Below are 16,922 nucleotides of genomic sequence, written 5' to 3' on the forward strand. Positions count from 1 at the left end.
ATCAGGATTTTTGGCTGACGGTTGCCAAATGCAGCTTCAAGTTCGAAATTCGAAAACCCTAACCTGCATTTGCAGCTAGCCAAGAAGAATCGTCATGGGAGCAGTAGCCGTAACCTCGGCGAAGCACATGATATGCATGATGATCATGTCTGTTGTGATGATTACGCCCACAAGGGCAACAGCATCGCCATCATCATCACTACCAATATCACCAGCTGCAGCCCGAGCCCCGTCACCTTCATTTCTTCCTTCCGACCAAACGAAAAATCAGGTGCGGCAGGGAGAGGGAGGGCGAGGAGATGAACACCGCTACGAGGCCGAAGCGACGGAAATAATTCTTGATGACTACGGCATTTGGAGTTCCACACCTTATTTTGGTAGAGGTGATATGGCTCCTCTTCCCCACTGAGAAGTATTTTCTTGCTGCCACGTTGTAGTAAATCATGAATGTATAATTAATGACCAAGTGTCTACATTTCAATCAAATTATTCATGTTTCCATGCATCAACTAGGGATTGAGAGTATTGCGTATTAGTTTCAGGCAACACAAGTCTTAAACTCAACTCGAGTCTTACCTAATTTTTCGAAATTCAAAATTAGGCACCTAATTCTCTAAAACTCGCCATGTGTATACAAATATGATTTATTTGTGTCGAGATATGTGCCACGTGTACTTACTTTTCAAATTTAGTATCAGGTTTTAACGGAATGAGCAAAGTGAGATATGAGTTGCCAAATGCAGCTTTGAGGTGCGATATTCTAAAGCCTTAACCTCCATTACCATTTGCCCAAAAAAATACCTGCGTTACCACCTTGACCAATTCCGTCAATCATTGGTCATGCTCATCATTGCTTAATTACTTATTTGACTTCTTGTGAGCTGATCACTTTGATTTCTCCCTTTAATTGTGTAAGTTGATTTTGCTAGTTTACCTATCATCATTAACCCACATGGTTTTTGTATAAATATTGGGGTTTGACCCAATGAATTAACACATGGGAGCAGTAGATATGCATCATGATCATGTCTATTATGATGATTACGTCCACGAGAGCAACCGTACCCCCGCCATCATCACCGTTATCACCGGCCACGGCCCCAGCCCTGTCACCATCATTTGTGTCTGTCTGCCGAGAGAAAAACCAGGTGCAGCAGGGAGGAAGAATACACCGCTACAAGGCGCAAACGCCGGAAATAATTCTTCAAGACTACGGCATTTGGGATCGCACACCGTATTAAACAAAGTAGTTCCTTCAATCAAAGTATTCATATTTCTTGCAAGTCCTTGTGTCGCAGTAGCGGCGTACCCGCGTGACGTAAATCCTCACACGACAGTGAGGATTGAATGAATCAAAAGAAATACATATGGTTACAAAGAACTCAAGGCATGTCCCATCTATTATGACCAACCAAAAACATCCGAAACCAAGCCTTCCGAAGATAAATTTAACTCGATCCCATCGTCACTTAACTTGTATTCTACGCTTCTCAAAATCAAGGCAATGATGATGGAGCATACAGCACCTCATTTAACATGGTTGGTCGTAGATTACTGCATATGTTGGTGGTGTTATGAAATGTGGAAGCTCATGGGATACCACCGTCTTGACAATAATCCGCTACTCTCTTTTTAGTCTAACCTAGAACATAATTAAGCAAATCAATTAAAATAAACCATACTTCCACAAACTGCCAGGTTTCAAAGAAATAGTGATGCAATTTCAATTACCTGGAGGTGTAACTTAACGATCAGCACAATCACATAAGATGAATTGAAGAAGGGCCAGATATAGCAACTACTCTCTGAGCATGCTGTGCTTCACCCTTGTAAAGTTCCTTTATTTCCTTTTTAGTGCGGCGTGCTTCCCGCCTTTCTTCCTTGACAGCAGCCTGCATACATATATCTTTGAGTCATTATCAAAAGTACAAACACACTTCGAAACAACATAAGCAAAATACAATGGACAAAATTGCACTCATTATCGAATGCCAAAAAGAGTATCTTTGATATTGTAGATGCGAGTTATTTGCTTACAGTTTTTGCCCTTAAATTGTTAGTTTACGGATTTTATAAAAGTGTGGTAAGTTGGATGTAATGGCATGCTCAAGACGAGCAAAAATGAATAGCAGAACAGCGAATGGATACCTTTCGCTCTTTCTTCTCCTCCTTTGACTCCTGACCATGCTGCTTCCTTTTCAGCGGCTGATTTTTCAAGGCATCCGTATCTTTCACCTTCTCAGTTGTAGGTTTTTTACCATGAGGCAGGAAGTCCACAGGCAGCTTCTGTTTTCCTCGAAGAGTTATCACATGATCGGTGGAACCCAAGGCTCCAGAAACCGTTTCAGAAAGCTTCTTCCTTCTAGTTGCTCCTGGAGCTTCAATTTTCCCAGGGTGGTTATCGAGATTTGAATATGTAGTAACAATGGTCTCACAATCCCACACTTCTGATTCATCGCTAGATTCCTCTACAATGACCACGTCTCCATCTTGATCTTCGTTCTCATATTTCTTACCATATTCTGCACAACGCCGAATAAGCACATTAGCAGATTCCACTAGCTCTTTCGTTTTTACCGTCTCGTCATCCTGCAACATATCTGCAGGAGCCTTATAATTTCCATCGAGCTCTAAGTCATCAATCACACGCTCATTAAGGGTGGCATGTTTGAGCTTCTCTGCAAGGGACTCATCTTCTTCAGGTATATAACCGTAATCATCGTCATCGCCATCGGCATTGTCATAACTACCATACTCCTGACCTACAAGCTGTTTTTTTCATACCAAAAATGTGCGATAATGAAGTATAAAGGAAAAATCACCTCAAACTATAAAGTTTAAGTAACATAACTAAATATGCCAAAAAAATAACTCACTAAATCAAATTGCTCGTCCAAAAGACGATGAACTCGTGGCTTTTCAACTGTAGAGTCATCCTTTGCTACTGCCACGCTATTTGTTCTCACTCCATTTGCTTCATTGGTCACATTTTTATTCTCAAATTGCTCAACAAAACTTGGCGTATTATCTATAACCCCATCCTCCTCCTCCTCCTCCTCTTCTTCGGGAAGGTTAGCCTGAACCACAAAATCTTCTTCCAAGTCCTCAACATCAGAACCAAACCGCGACAAATCGCTATCATCAAGCAATGCAGATACTTCTGGATCAACCACTTTCTGAACCCTTACATTAACCGTCTTAGAAGCCACACTGTAAATAACTTTCTCATTCGGTACCTCAGTTTCCGAAATGCGCAATCTCGAAGCATCATATGCCTAAAAATCCACTACAGTTATCAAGTACAACAAAAATCTTCTAAATTGCTATTGTTTTATAGCTCAAAAATGTGAAAGACAGAAATTTTCAAATTTACTCTCTATTTTTCCTCAATTTTCTCAGAAGCCAAACAGAATTTAAGGAATCGAAAGCTAAGTTAGCAAACCAACCTTTTCATCGCGCGGAAGCTCACCGAGCTTAGCCTTGGAATTCTGATAAAATGCAGAGCCGGCGCCAGTATTCCGAATCTCCCTCATATGCAGCAAGTAATTGTAACCATCGTCGGGAAACCCTAACTCCAGAATCTCCTTCCTTACGTTGTCAGGCAAAGGCTGAGCTGCGGACGACGCTGCCGAGCTCCCGTAACCATGGCCATAGCCCCCGCCGCCGCCGCCATCCTCAGGCGCATCGGCGTATATTGAATTGGGACCGTCGTCGTATCCGCCGGCACCTGAGGCGTGGTCAGGGTTATCTTCGGGGAATAAGCTGTCGACGGAGTAGCTGCTGTTGTCTACTCGGACAAAGACGCGGTCGTTGCCGGGTGAATCGTCGTAGTTGGGATCGGACGAGTCACGGGCAAGTAATTGGAAGGTCGCCGATTTTTTCTTGTCGATGAATTTCTTCTTTCTGCCCATTTTGTTTTTCGCCAAATCAGAGACGGTTGAGAGAGAGAGACGGTGAAGTCGTGAGATAAAACCCTATCAATGTCTTCTGTATTAAACCCTCAAAAATCTTGGGTCGACCCGAATGGCCCAAAATTCAAAATCTTCATTTATTTGGGCCTCATTTGGAGACCGGCCCAAAAGTCTCCCAGTTTTTAACCGATTTTGCGATTTAAAGGTAATTTAAATAACGTTTTAACAAAACACTTCCTGTTTCTTTTTAAACAAAAACTACATTTTTACCTTTAACTGGCACTATTCACTATATCTTTAAAAATGACTTTTCGTTAGAAGAGAAGCTTTTTTTTACTTTTCGTTAGTTTTCCGTATTTCAAAGATGTCATTTCGAAATTTCATTCTAAGTATGTTCTAACTCCGCTAATAATTTTGTGATTATTTTTTCAAGCTTAAAAATTACTTTATGACTCGATAAATAATATAATCGCTTTTACATAACTTATAATATTTTCTCTATATACTATTGTAAAAACTAAAACATCTCATTTCCAAAAGAGTTGTGAGCTGTAAGACATGGTTTTAAATCGGTTATAAACTTTCATCGGACCATAAGCTTCGTAAAATTTATGGACATTTCAAATATGTTCTACTCGATGTAACTCTATCCTAGCTATGCTAAGGCCCCACTCGCATTTTGATTGATTATTTTAGTTTTCGAACATAAATATTCAATAAAATATACATTTCTTAAGAGAGAATGGAACTGAGAAGGACCAAGACGATCGGAAGGTTCAGAACTGTTTGACAGAGCTATTTTCCTCCGGCGGGGGTGTCATCGTTGTTGTTTTGAAAACAGGGTAGTAGGAGTCGAGTTCGAGCTGCTCCAAGATCTGTTTCGTCTTCCAAAGATACGAAGAGTGGCCTTCGACAATTTGCGTCACGTCAACCTGAGAAGTGAAATCGAAACTTCAAAACAATGCAGCACAAGTACCGACCAAAATTGCAAATGCAAAAGAAACTGGGAGGTTGGAGAACTTACATTTTCAATCCCAGGGACATCAACAGGTTGAATTCCACCTAGACCTTGAGAAAGTAAACTGTATACAGAAAACACTTAGTCCGATGGATTTATAACTCATGGCTTTTTTCAATATGATTAGAAAGAACACTTATGTACCACCCCCGGGCTCGGATATGCATAATGCTAGAACCAAAGGATAAATGACCCGTACCTTGCACGAAAGGCGATTCCCAGTGTCCAATCATTTATAGAATAGGCATTCACGAATCTCCCGGCCACCATCTGTGGAGCAGAAATAGGTTCAGCCTTCAGTGTTAAAATGTAAGAACAGTAGCAGCACAACAAAACTTGCAAAGGAAACCAAATAACAGATGCAAAAAGGAAAGGAAAAAAAAAAGAGTTTTGAACTACCTTTCTAGCATCACTCCAATTTTCTTCTTCAACCGAAACTGGCGCTCCCAGAAGTACAACCCTTTCTACCAGACCAGCTATAGAAATGCATAAACCGGATTCAATTATTTTTATTTATTATAGTGCTACTGTACTTGTCCACAATAGGATGAAACGGATTGTGATAATTACCGTTATCCCCTTCTGTTTCAGCCAAAGATTGAAGACATTTGAAAATTACTCTGGCCCCCAGTGAGAATCCTACGAGCGTCACTGGCCTGGACCGTACACGGAGGATTTTAAGTCAAGTATACACATGATGTTTAAGGGAAAGATGGACATGTCTTTTATAATATGAGATTCTTCTACCTGCCCCCTTGCAGTCCATTCAGCAGGACTTCAGCGAGCATCTTCCCAGCTTTGTCTGATCTGGCCAAGAAAAGGGAATGCTACAATTTCATATTTGTCATGCACTGCAAGTAATGAACACTCAAGATATTGTTTCAAATACTTGAAAACTGAACCACCTCGGGAGCAAATTATGAGAACAAAACTTTCGCAATCAAAACATGAACACAATGGAAACCAATATCTTTCCATTATCAATCCATATAGAGTTCCTTCCAAACAAATAAAAAATTACCTGTCCACTGCAACTGCCCATTTGCTATCTATAAGATCAGATGCCGTAACTAATGTTGTTGGCATAGCAAATGCCGCTAGAAGTGTGTTTAATACAGTTAGCATGGCACCTTCTTTCATCAACTGTAATGCAATTCCTGTAACAGTTTGCAACAATGTTGGTCATGGACTCATAGATATGCCAAAAGTAAAAAAAAAAAAAGTGATACTACTTATAACGTTAAGAACGTACGTGAAGTAAGCCAGTCTTGGATTGCAGTGCTCAATGCAATCAAATTCTTAGACTCCCACCAGAGTGCATACCTATGCATTCACTACATTAATATCAATTACTTAGCCAGTGATGATAATTCAAAACCTATGTGATGCTTCTATAATCGACAGAATTTCAAGTTAAATAGAAAGCATATCATCTTTTTCACCATACTACTTGGGGAAACACAATTTGCATTGCTTACCTTTCCAAATTTTCATTCTGAGCTTCCCAAGGCCTTATGAAGTCTTCATCCTCGAAAACAAGTCCAGAAACCAATATTCCCACTGCTAGCCGCTGAAAAGGAGGTTTTCAGAAAAAGGTCAGCAATGTCGTTTATACAGAAAAGGTGGTGATCAATATAAATTGCAATTTGCCACTATAACATCAAGCCATAGAAATCCCTCAGAAACAGCTCACACCTCCCGGTTCCCCACAAAAATAAAAATATGGATTTGTAAAATGTCAAAATGAACTCACCCCTTTCTCATAATTTCCAACTGTCCTGAACTCAAATTCTTCAATGTTGCCAGTTCTTCTAGCCATTTTACTCCCCGTAAGTCCAGCTCCAGCAGCTGAGATGCCGAAAGAGCGAGTAAGTATCCACTACATACCCTTTTTTCTCATTATATTTGAAAGATTGAACCTATGTAGTATGGAATGGTGGTCTTTTTGAATGTGCTTTCAAAATGACCACATGCTTGATAAAAACCATAAAGTTTAGATCGAGGTTAAGTGTATTAATCTTTCGGAGGTTTAAGACTAATAATAATGTTGAATGAACAAGAGGGTATGTTGATTGTTGAGTCTAAAACTATGAGTCTCAACTCCATCCACCACTCTTCTATTTTCTGAATAAGTTAAGAATTGATGATTTGAATATACGGTACCATAACAAGAAAGCATCCATGTGTGCAGTTGTGTCAAAAGTGACTTATCCTCTTAATTCACAACTTTCTGTCAACCGCATGCCTTCCTAGTATTCATGTTCATCCCTCTTGTTATTAGCCAAGACTAGGTTTTTCTTCCAGTTACATAAACGATGTCAGATTCGTAAGTCTAACTAAGCATGAAAATATTAGAAGAAAAAAAAACCACTTTTGCACCTCCAAATGATGCAGCAACAGCAACAGAGCCAGTAACAGAGCCAGTGGCAGTTGCAGCAGCAGCGAATCCACCTGCTCCAATTGCAGGGATAATACCACCCAATGTTGGAGCTAGAGCACCTAAAGCCTGCGCAATTGCAGGAGCGACTAGGCCTGTGAAAAATTAAAAGTCAACAACAAGTTAAAGACTACTAGTTCTATTGTAAAAGGAGTCACATCTGCTTTTTTGAAGTTGACGGATTTCATACCACCAGTGATAGCCATTAAGGTTCCCCCTGTTAAAGCAGCTGCACCAATTAGACTTCCCCGCTTCATTTCCTCCCATGAGATTTCTGAAGTTTTTGTTTTGTTGTCATCAGTAACTTCTTTTATTGAAGCCATAAAAGAACAAGCAACCATCACCTCCATGACTTCCTGCAGAGTAGAATTTTCCTCATAGATGGCTCAATATGCTTTTGTTTCTTTCTTCTTCTTATTTTTATTTATTCATTTGAAGCATAAAGAGTAGGTATTCATCAAATAGCAGACACTCTTATAGCCTTATTATTTTGATAGGATCAAGTAACAAAAAGAAAAAACAATAAATGTTTTCAATAGACGGACCATTTTTTGCCATTCAACCCCAAGCCATGCTGCCAGCAACCGCAATGCTACACGGTGTCGAGCATCATAACCCTTCCTTACTTGGGAACATTTATCGCCATCTTCAGTATTATCTGCCACACAAGCTGAAAGAAGTGCATAAAGAACTGTTATTTTCCTTTCGTAACTGAGCAGGTTTCCCTCTTCCACAGGTTCCTCTAGGGGTTCAGATACATTTAATGCTTTTTCTTCAGTGGATGTATCGGAGCATGTCCTCGTTATAATCTCATAAGGCTTTGCTTCTACCTCAGAAGGTGGTTTTGTCTCAGGAACTTCATATCTCTCGCGGCATTTAGCTTCATATTCAGCATTCACAGGTTTCTCTGCTGAAGAAGCAGGAGAGTCTTCCTCAGTAAGTACCATAGCATCAACGGTTTTTGTCAAAGCACGTTCCTTGTCAGATTTTTCCTCAGAAGGCACATCAGCTTCCTCCGAGAGTAATGTCAAGAACTGAAATAAAATAAAATTACCAAAGAGCTATCAAACCGAACAAGATATTACTAGAAAGTTATAAACACACATAAATGTTGCAGCCAAGAATCAAATATGAGCCAAAAAGCAAATGAAAATCCTCTCAAGCTCCAATGTGTCAAAAATACTGATGTCAGTAAATTTCATATGACGAAGAAAAAACGCACCGCTCCTACATGATGCCTAACTTGTGAAGAAGATCCTGCTGTTTCCTTTAGCCCCTTCCAGGATTGGTCATCCACTCCTAAAAATCTGAAATTCCAACCAAGGAATCATGAAGCTGGACGTGGACTCGCAGTAATGTTGAGGAATGTAAGAATCCCACATCGGAAACTTGACAAAAGTAAAATAGAATATATATAGAATATATGAGTGGTTCCACTCCTAACAAAACCTAAGCCATTTTGTGATAAAATTAATATTTTACTTTAAATTAATCTAAACTGCGATGAGAGGAATCGAACTTAGTGCACAAGGGGAACAACCCAATGTGTCTACGACCACTTCTGCACATTTGATATGAGTATGACCAATGGAATTGAAAGAAAGTACCTGAAAATGGGATAAAGCAAACCGGAATTCTCGTGGACCCAAAGGCCGTCATTGTCCGAAACCGAAACGCTCTTACCGACGCTGGCACCTTCGCCGATGGTCTCTTCTTTCAGGGAAGGCAAAGGAGGAGTCGATTGGCGAGTCTGGTGGACCTGCGACTGGTGGAGCGCCAGAGCGAACAGAGCGCCCGCCGCGTACTTATGCGTCGGCGTCAGAATCAATGCCTCCTCCATTTTCGACGGCGGCGATTCCCCTTTCAAGCTCGCAGAGCATCGGAAAAGCAACTGGCTCGAATTTGCAGACCAATACGGCCGTTTTGATTTTATTAATCGATAAATTAACATCAGTATTAGCAGATAATTAAATTTAATTAATTTTAAGGAAATTGATTGAAATTACACGAGACCGGTTCTTTATACTAGTGTTCCACCGCCTAATGCTCTTAACGACTAATTAACTACTTCGATAATTAAGATTAATAACAGTAATTAACGAACTTTAACTAAAACTTTGCTGATTTGGAAAAATCTGTAGCGCGCTATCACCCGGCAACTCGACCGAGAAACTCAGCCCTCAAGGCTGAGAACTTTTCAACGAGACACCGACTTTGCCGTAAAGGCTTCTTTTTCGCGGGAGGGACACGCGGGAGAGCGATGACTCCTGCGACCGACACGTGGCTTTCACGAGAGTCGTTTTGTTTTGTTTTTCATCTAAGGGCAGGGCCGGTGACAACGAATGGGCATAATTATCCATGGGCTGAGAAACCATGGGTTTTCTTACTCCAAATGGACTATTTTATGAGAGCCCATTAGGTCCGCTGTTAAATGGATTGGGTTTCGGCATACCCAAGGGTAACATGTGGACTTTTTTTATTTTATTATTATTTTTGTTGAGATATTTTATAGGTCTATTTAGGGCAGTTTTCGTATTGAGTGAGATCATGTAGGATTTAGAGGGATGGAGCCAAAGCAAGGGCTATATTATTGGTGCACTATCGGATGTGTTAGGTGATGTTTACATTTCATGCTAATTAGTGAATTTATTTAATTTTATGTTGGTTGTATTTATCATTTACTACATTATGTGTTGCACTAATGTGGTACAAAATATGGTTTCCCTGACATTCCTTTATTATATTTATGTTGATCCATTTGGTGTATTTATGAGATTTCTACTTTTGTTGTATAATAAATTATTAGCTAACATGGAGGAGTTGGAAGCATGATTTTTATTTTATTTTTAATTTGACCGCAAAGTCAATCTCATTATAATATTGCTATTATGGGAAATGACTATGATGATAATTTATTAATAAAAAATACAATATATCAAGGGGGACATGAAGTCAAATCCTGACCATTAATTATAATTGATAACAAACAAGTTAAAATCTCCTTTAGCAAAACCTATAACAGGAAAGTTGAGAAAGATTAGGAGAATAAGCAGCTGCAACACAACACAAGGAGGGCATGAATCCCACCAATGAGTTGGAAGCATGATGATGTATATACATATATGAAACCTATGTGGTGTATTAATTTAACAATACGAAGTGTGATCTCTACGCATGCTTGCTAGTAGTGATACATATATACTTGTCCAAATTCCAGGCTTAAAGGCGAAGCAAAAGGCAATAAGTATTGTATTGATCACATTGCAGGTGGACCTCGAAGTTATACAATTATGGTGGGAATGTGATCGTACTGCCTGTTATTATTGTATATATATTGCTCGCAGATATATGTATATTGTTGTATATATATTGCTTGAGTTACATGACAAAAGTACAATTTAATTTAATCCAACTCTGTAAAGATATTGCAAATTAACTCAAAGCAATGGATTCGGAGATGGAAATGATAATCACACGTCGTTTTTCTTGTTGTACACATCATTATTTTAAAATCATCAAATTGAATAAAGCAAACGGATAACAAATACGTTTAAATAATGATGTGTGAAAAAAAAAGTGTAATTATCATTTCTCGTCAAATATTAAAAAAACTACTTATAAGTGGTCCTATGGATAAACTAAGATAGAAATAACAATACTGTTGTGTAGGATTTACTGATCGAGAAGAGAGCAGTCTGATCAGACGAGCGTGCCATAAGTGGGCGAGAGTGGGGACATTGGAGAAGGCTGTGAAGTGAAGCATGCATGTCGCGCAACTGCCATTTAACCTAATTTTTCCAGCCTAGACTGTAAAAAGTTATAGATCTATATAGGTGGGGACAAAAGTGAGACACAAGGCACACTTCTGTTCAAATGAAAAGGAGCACGATTAGGGTTTTCTTAGAGATCTAGGGTCAAGTGGGGACAAGGTCTAGTTGTCAACAGCAAGACTTGTGAAAAATAATTTAGAATACATCCGTAAATACATTGCTAAATTTAAAAGCTAAATTACGTAACCAGTTTATGGGATGATTTGGAAATGAGGTGCTTAAAAAAAAAACACCCATGAAAAAAAACTGTGAGGGTTTTAGGTGTTTGGTAAACTGAAAAAAAATGGCTTATTTTGGAAGCTGCTATGAGAATAAGCTAAAATCAAAGGAAAAAGCTGAAGCTGCTATTTGCAGCTTTGGAAAACTGGCTTTTTTTTCAAAGCACACGGAGCTACAGTGCTCCTTTAATGAATTAAAGACCCACTATCAGATTGTTTTTTTTTCCAAAAGCACTTTTACAAAAAAATTTACTAAACATTTTGCTGATTTATTTCACAGCCGCTTATTCTCACAACACAGCCGCTTATTCTCACAACAGTTTTTTTTCAAAGCACAACAATACCAAACCAGCCCTATGTCTATATAAGGTATCACTGTTGACAATCGCCATACTTCGCACAGCATATGCGCATCGATTTTCATTCTAACGTTCTAAAATTAATATACAAGTGCATATGGCTGCAGTAGTGATGAGAAAGTTATGGGTCGTCTTGTTTATTGTGACGGCGACTGTTTGTTCGGAAGCTGCCGGTAGTAAGTTAGAAAATGGCATGGCTAATAGTACTCATCACGAGCAAGGCAATAGTTCTTTTTTAGCTGTTGCTGAAATTCCTTCCGCAGGAATTAATGGAGAAGTAAAGAACGTGACTACTTCCTACACAACTGAAGTTGATATCAACAACAAAAAGAAGCAACCTAATTGGATGTCCAGAGGAGGAGGAGGAAGAGGAGGAGGAAGAGGAGCAGGAGGAGGAGGGGGAGGCGGCGGTGGAGGTGGTAATGGGGGTGGAGGTGGAGGTGGAGGCGGAGGAGGATATACATGGGGTTGGGGTGGTGGTGGCGGCGGCGGAGGAGGAGGAGGAGGAGGAGGAGGTGGAGGTGGAAAAGGAGGAGGTGGTGGGTGGGGATGGGGCGGAGGAGGAGGAGGGGCAGGGTGGTGGAAATGGGGTTGTGGTGGTGGAAAAGGAAAGGGCCGAGGAGGAAGAGGCGGCAGAAACAGTAACCATGTCTACAGCGGCCGGAAGAGGAGGTTCGACGAGGAAGAGTACGTGATGGGAGAGTTTGCACAATGCATGCGCAAGGGGCAATGCAAAGGCATGAGATTGGATTGCCCTCTTCACTGCGGAGGGCCTTGCTTCTACGACTGCCAACACATGTGCAAGGCTCACTGCCGACGACGTCGTACTTGATCATCACTGGCAAATGTTTGATGTTTCCGAATTAATTAAGGCGCCATTAATTTCTAACAGTCACATTAATCCCGAAGCACATATTACCCAATTAGTCGACCGATCGATGATTAAGCAAGGCTGATGGATTAAGGATTTATTATAGTTAAATTGTTCTCTATCTGTTGTTTTTGTTGTTTGTGCTTCCATTCACCTTTTTTCTGTTTTTTTTTCTTTCTTTTCATTCAACCTTTTTTCGTTGTTCAATTTTATGTGCGCTATGTATATTCTGCATGCATGCATGCATGCAATGTTTTACGTGGTAACGACTCAAGAGAATATCGTTCAATTTATTGTGTTTTTTTATGTCAAATTACAGTCAACTTTGACGATACAAATAAATGTAATGCTAGAGAGATTATCTATTTAAGTTATATTTTGCATATCATATAACGTGATTGTTAATATCGGTTCATTTGTTGAAGAGATAAATTTTATGTGCAACCAGTTCTATGATTTGTGTAGAATATCTAATAAGAAAGATATATACGTGTGGAAACAAATTAAAGGAATATATAAACAGTCCAATTTAGTTTGTAAGAGGCAAGGCTGAAAATCGAACCAATCTAGGCCAAATTCCATCTATTCAATTTTTTTGGGGTAATGCTAGGGACACCAAAAATTTTAAACCAGATAATGTGGTTGTAGTCTTGTAGATGATTGGATTAAAAACCAAGTGTCAATTAACGTATTTGTTTCTTATTAGTGACACATCAATTTGGGTAACAAATTTAGTTTAAAATCTTGATCTCCCTAGCATTACCTCTTTTTTTTTGTTCGGTTTGATTTTGTTCACTGATGTGCTTGTTCACATGTTAATTTACCCCAACTTGCCATGCAGTTTTGGGCTGTTAGAGCGTCGTGCTCTTCTCTTTAGACTCAAGTTCCAATCTTATTCACCATAAATTATGAGGTCGTTTTTTTTTAAAAACTAAAATCTTGTTTGATAACTACTTTAAAAAATGAAAAATGAAAAAAAAAAACTGAAAGCTACTTCTTGAGTTTTCAAAATTTGACCTTGAGTTTTTACAACTGAAAATTGAAAACGAAATGATTATCAAACAATTCCTAAATTAGACTTACCCATTGTGTTTATGCAATCAGAGAGTTAAAATGGGCTTTCAACAAATTGAAACAAGATTGGGCCGAATAAGTGAGTTCAAAGCAGGGCTTCTTAAGGCTACGAGGCCTAACAAGCCCAATGGATCCGCATAAAATTGTTCATTCTTTTATTTTATTTTTTTAAGTAAAAGAAAGAGAGCAAAGAACAGCTGTACATAAACAAATACAAAAAAAGAATAGAATGAATAGTAGAAGCTAGCGTCTAATTAAAGTTAAAGAAAGAAAGGTAATCGCACCACGACGGCGGCGACGTGGCGGTCAATTAACGGAAAATAACAGACAAATCAGCCTCTAGATTAAGGTCTTGAAGCACCACTTTGAAAAATCGAGACTACCTACAGCTGCAATGGAGGCAATCAGGAAGCTCAGAGATCAGGTCGCCAAGCAACAGCAGGTACTCTCTATCTCTCTCTCTCTTCGTGTTTGATGGAATTTACATCTGTTTCCGAATTTGTATTTCTGTATGGATTTTGATATGAACATAAGCTGCGTTAATTGTGAGATTGTGAGATTGCTTATCAGATTTATAATTTTAAAGGGGATCAATCAATTTAGTTCCAATATAATAATAATGATTATAATCGTTGAATTGAACTAATTGAATTGAAACGAATTGAATTGAATCGAATCGAGTTGAATTGAATTGAATCGAATCGAATTTCACTATTTCTGAGCTGTTTGGGAACGTGTTGGAGTGTACTGTTGGTGAATTTGTAAAATTTTGAACCAGGTGTTGCTGATTACTTAATCATTTTATCAGGATTTAAGTCAATGCTTAATTTTTACTTTTTCTGAAAACTTCAAGTGGAAATTAAATCTAATTCAATGTTTTAAGCTTCATTGATGCGTAGCCTTAGTCGAAGTTTTATTGAGCTTGCTTTTCATTTATTGTAACAATGTCAGGCTGTATTCAAACAATTTTCTGGTGGTATATTTGGGGGATCGGATAATGTTGCCGCAGATGAAAATGAATTCCAACAGCATCAGAAAATCGAGAAGTTGTACATATCAACTCGTGCTGCCAAGGTTGCTACTCATTTCTGTCTCTGTTCATTCAGTTATTATGACATCACAATACTTTTGTTACCTGTATCTTAATCTACTTTGTTTTATTTAACAGCATTACCAGAAGGAAATTGTCCGTGGTGTGGAAGGTTATGTTGTTGCTGGTTCAAAGCAAGTTGAAATAGGTGCGTTGCTTGATATGCTTTGTCCTTTTTTTGGGAGTTTGGATATGAATTCGTGCGAGTTTTATTAGTTAGTTTATATAACACTATTTCAACAGGTACCAAATTATCAGAAGATAGCAGGAAATATGGTGCTGAAAAAACTTGCACCAGTGGTAACACATTGTCGAGAGCTGCACTGAGTTTTGGAAGAGCCCGCGCCCAAATGGAAAAGGAGCGTGGACTTCTACTGAAAGCTCTTGGCACACAGGTTTAAATCAAATTTTTGTGTCCATTTGATTATTTTGAAATAAATTTACAGCAAAAAATTGTTTCCATTACCACACCATGGTTCAAGAACTGGACTACAATTCTGTGTTTTTATGCATCATATGACAAAATGGTTACCATTTCTTTCTATAGGTTTACATAGTAACTGTTTCTGTTGTTATCAATTTGCCTGTCTAGGTTGCAGAGCCTTTGAGAGCAATGGTAATGGGAGCACCCTTGGAGGATGCTCGACATCTTGCTCAACGATATGCTAGAATGCGGCAAGATGCTGAAGCTCAGGTATGTGCACAGTTTCTTCAGCTTTTTACCAATGTTTTACTACATTGAATTTTTATGAAAAATCTTAAGATGTTTCTAATATAAACGAGTTGAGAAGCATTTTTTTATTGGTAACTCGGGACTTAAATTTTTTTTTTTTTTTACTCCATGAGCTTTGTCTATGTATACTAACTTGCACCTAGATAGGCTATAGATGTTTCCAGACGCCAAGCCAAAGTACGGGAATCTGCAGGTAGTGCTGATATTATCATGAAACTAGAAGCTGCTGAAGCCAAGCTTCAGGAGCTACAGTCTAACGTTGCAATATTGGGAAAAGAAGCTGGTGCAGCAATGGCTGCTGTTGAAGGTCAACAACAAAGATTGACTCTTCAGCGGCTTCTTGTGATGGTAAAGCACTTCCTTTTCCCTTCCTGTTGAAGCATTGAGGCTTTGGCCTGTTCTAGTTACAAGATTGAAAGAAAATTAATTTTGTAAGTTTGTCAATTTCCATCTCCATTCAAGGTTGAAGCAGAGCGCAATTATCATCAGAACGTTCTTCAGATACTTGATCACCTTGAAGGCGAGGTATGAAATATCCTGGAATATTCCTTGACAACTTTTCCAATTCATTAGGTTGTATATCATTCTAGTCTCTTGCAACTTTAAGCAGTGATGATTGACAATATTTGTTGGGACAGATGTTGTCAGAAAACCAGCGAATTGAAGCATCACCTAGTCCAGCTACAGAGAACTCTATGCCTCCGCCACCATCATATGAGGATCTCGGACATAGCTTTGCTTCTGAAGCCTATGATGAATTGAAAGACACGAGGGACTATTTCTTAGGAGAGGTATCTTTATGCTAAATGTGGTTGTAGCTAAGTTTTCGTATGTTGTACTCTTACTTTCTACTAATTGCTCCTTTTCGCCTACTGCAGGTTATGTACACGTTTCAAGCTGTAACTGATGTGGAGTTAAGCTTGTCTTTTGGGGATTATGTCGTTGTCCGGAAGGTTCTGCCATCTTTCCTGCTTCATGCTGCCATCTTATATTCATGTGCTGATTTATTTCTCGTGTATTGAGGTTAAATGTTCATGCTCTTGAGCAGGTATCAAACAATGGTTGGGCTGAAGGTGAATGCAAGGGAAAAGCCGGTTGGTTCCCTTTTAATTACATCGAAATGCGGGACCGTGCGCTTGCTAGCAAGGTGGCTGTAGTCTTTTAAATCTTTTGGTTTCCTGTTTAGTTGGCTTGTGTTTGTGTTTCTGCTCTGAGATTCTAGTTCTACCTAGTATCGCATGGATATTAAAATTGCGAAATTAGGTTCTCGTCTCTCATTTTTGTATTTCATTAATTAAAATAGTATGTTCGAAGCTTTTTTTGAGACGTAGTTTGTTTAAGATTTAGTTTTATATGTTTAGTGATCTGAATAGAAAAAAAA

The 16,922-nt window shown here is 38.9% G+C and overlaps 4 protein-coding genes across 5 annotated transcripts; 2 read left to right on the forward strand and 2 right to left on the reverse strand.

Moving 5' to 3' along the window:
* Positions 1–1,237: 1,237 nt before the first annotated feature.
* On the reverse strand, positions 1,238–3,973 carry LOC126605690 (uncharacterized). Of its 2 annotated transcripts, none has more exons than XM_050273119.1 (5): positions 3,447–3,973; positions 2,877–3,275; positions 2,149–2,769; positions 1,732–1,892; positions 1,238–1,637 (listed from the first exon to the last, which is right to left on the reverse strand). In XM_050273119.1, exons 1-4 carry the CDS (start codon positions 3,909–3,911, stop codon positions 1,761–1,763), a joined length of 1,617 nt encoding a protein of 538 aa, XP_050129076.1. In that variant the 5' UTR covers positions 3,912–3,973; the 3' UTR covers positions 1,238–1,637; positions 1,732–1,760. The 2 variants fall into 2 exon arrangements, with proteins under 2 accessions (XP_050129076.1, XP_050129075.1); XM_050273118.1 differs by having other exon boundaries at positions 1,238–1,642.
* Positions 3,974–4,470: 497 nt separating this feature from the next.
* Positions 4,471–9,594, reverse strand: LOC126605685 (uncharacterized). The gene is made up of 15 exons (XM_050273109.1): positions 8,974–9,594; positions 8,589–8,673; positions 7,912–8,400; positions 7,557–7,722; positions 7,309–7,461; positions 6,683–6,777; positions 6,408–6,499; positions 6,182–6,252; positions 5,951–6,086; positions 5,677–5,736; positions 5,500–5,585; positions 5,329–5,405; positions 5,129–5,199; positions 4,936–4,993; positions 4,471–4,843 (listed from the first exon to the last, which is right to left on the reverse strand). Exons 1-15 carry the CDS (start codon positions 9,315–9,317, stop codon positions 4,688–4,690), a joined length of 2,139 nt encoding a protein of 712 aa, XP_050129066.1. The 5' UTR covers positions 9,318–9,594; the 3' UTR covers positions 4,471–4,687.
* Positions 9,595–11,870: 2,276 nt separating this feature from the next.
* Positions 11,871–12,937, forward strand: LOC126605778 (glycine-rich protein 5-like). Its single transcript, XM_050273212.1, has 3 exons — positions 11,871–11,994; positions 12,163–12,405; positions 12,460–12,937. The coding sequence occupies exons 1-3, from the start codon at positions 11,871–11,873 to the stop codon at positions 12,603–12,605; spliced, it is 513 nt and encodes a 170-aa protein (XP_050129169.1). The 3' UTR covers positions 12,606–12,937.
* A 995-nt stretch (positions 12,938–13,932) lies between these two features.
* On the forward strand, positions 13,933–16,867 carry LOC126605701 (SH3 domain-containing protein 2-like). The gene is made up of 10 exons (XM_050273134.1): positions 13,933–14,160; positions 14,670–14,792; positions 14,887–14,956; positions 15,052–15,203; positions 15,401–15,502; positions 15,689–15,889; positions 16,004–16,066; positions 16,180–16,332; positions 16,420–16,494; positions 16,590–16,867. Exons 1-10 carry the CDS (start codon positions 14,113–14,115, stop codon positions 16,704–16,706), a joined length of 1,104 nt encoding a protein of 367 aa, XP_050129091.1. The 5' UTR covers positions 13,933–14,112; the 3' UTR covers positions 16,707–16,867.
* Positions 16,868–16,922: the final 55 nt, after the last annotated feature.

The sequence above is a fragment of the Malus sylvestris genome, chromosome 15 (assembly GCF_916048215.2).
Source record: "Malus sylvestris chromosome 15, drMalSylv7.2, whole genome shotgun sequence".
NCBI classification, from domain to species: domain Eukaryota; kingdom Viridiplantae; phylum Streptophyta; class Magnoliopsida; order Rosales; family Rosaceae; genus Malus; species Malus sylvestris.

Bases quoted from the DNA above. Each gene is read 5' to 3' on its own strand.
- LOC126605690 (XM_050273119.1), bottom strand. From the start codon at position 3,911: ATGGGCAGAAAGAAGAAATTCATCGACAAGAAAAAATCGGCGACCTTC. The intron at 2,770-2,876 runs GTGAGTTATTTT...TGAAAAAAACAG, and splicing joins TGGACGAGCAATTTGATTTA to CTTGTAGGTCAGGAGTATGG. The intron at 1,893-2,148 runs GTATCCATTCGC...ATATGTATGCAG, and splicing joins AGGAGAAGAAAGAGCGAAAG to GCTGCTGTCAAGGAAGAAAG.
- LOC126605685 (XM_050273109.1), bottom strand. From the start codon at position 9,317: ATGTTAATTTATCGATTAATAAAATCAAAACGGCCGTATTGGTCTGCA. The intron at 8,674-8,973 runs GTACTTTCTTTC...TTGGAATTTCAG, and splicing joins TTGCTTTATCCCATTTTCAG to ATTTTTAGGAGTGGATGACC. The intron at 4,994-5,128 runs GTACGGGTCATT...TTCTGTATACAG, and splicing joins GGAATCGCCTTTCGTGCAAG to TTTACTTTCTCAAGGTCTAG.
- LOC126605778 (XM_050273212.1), top strand. From the start codon at position 11,871: ATGGCTGCAGTAGTGATGAGAAAGTTATGGGTCGTCTTGTTTATTGTG. The intron at 11,995-12,162 runs GCAATAGTTCTT...GAAGAGGAGCAG, and splicing joins TAGTACTCATCACGAGCAAG to GAGGAGGAGGGGGAGGCGGC. The intron at 12,406-12,459 runs GCAGAAACAGTA...TCGACGAGGAAG, and splicing joins GGGCCGAGGAGGAAGAGGCG to AGTACGTGATGGGAGAGTTT.
- LOC126605701 (XM_050273134.1), top strand. From the start codon at position 14,113: ATGGAGGCAATCAGGAAGCTCAGAGATCAGGTCGCCAAGCAACAGCAG. The intron at 14,161-14,669 runs GTACTCTCTATC...TAACAATGTCAG, and splicing joins AGGTCGCCAAGCAACAGCAG to GCTGTATTCAAACAATTTTC. The intron at 14,957-15,051 runs GTGCGTTGCTTG...CTATTTCAACAG, and splicing joins TTCAAAGCAAGTTGAAATAG to GTACCAAATTATCAGAAGAT.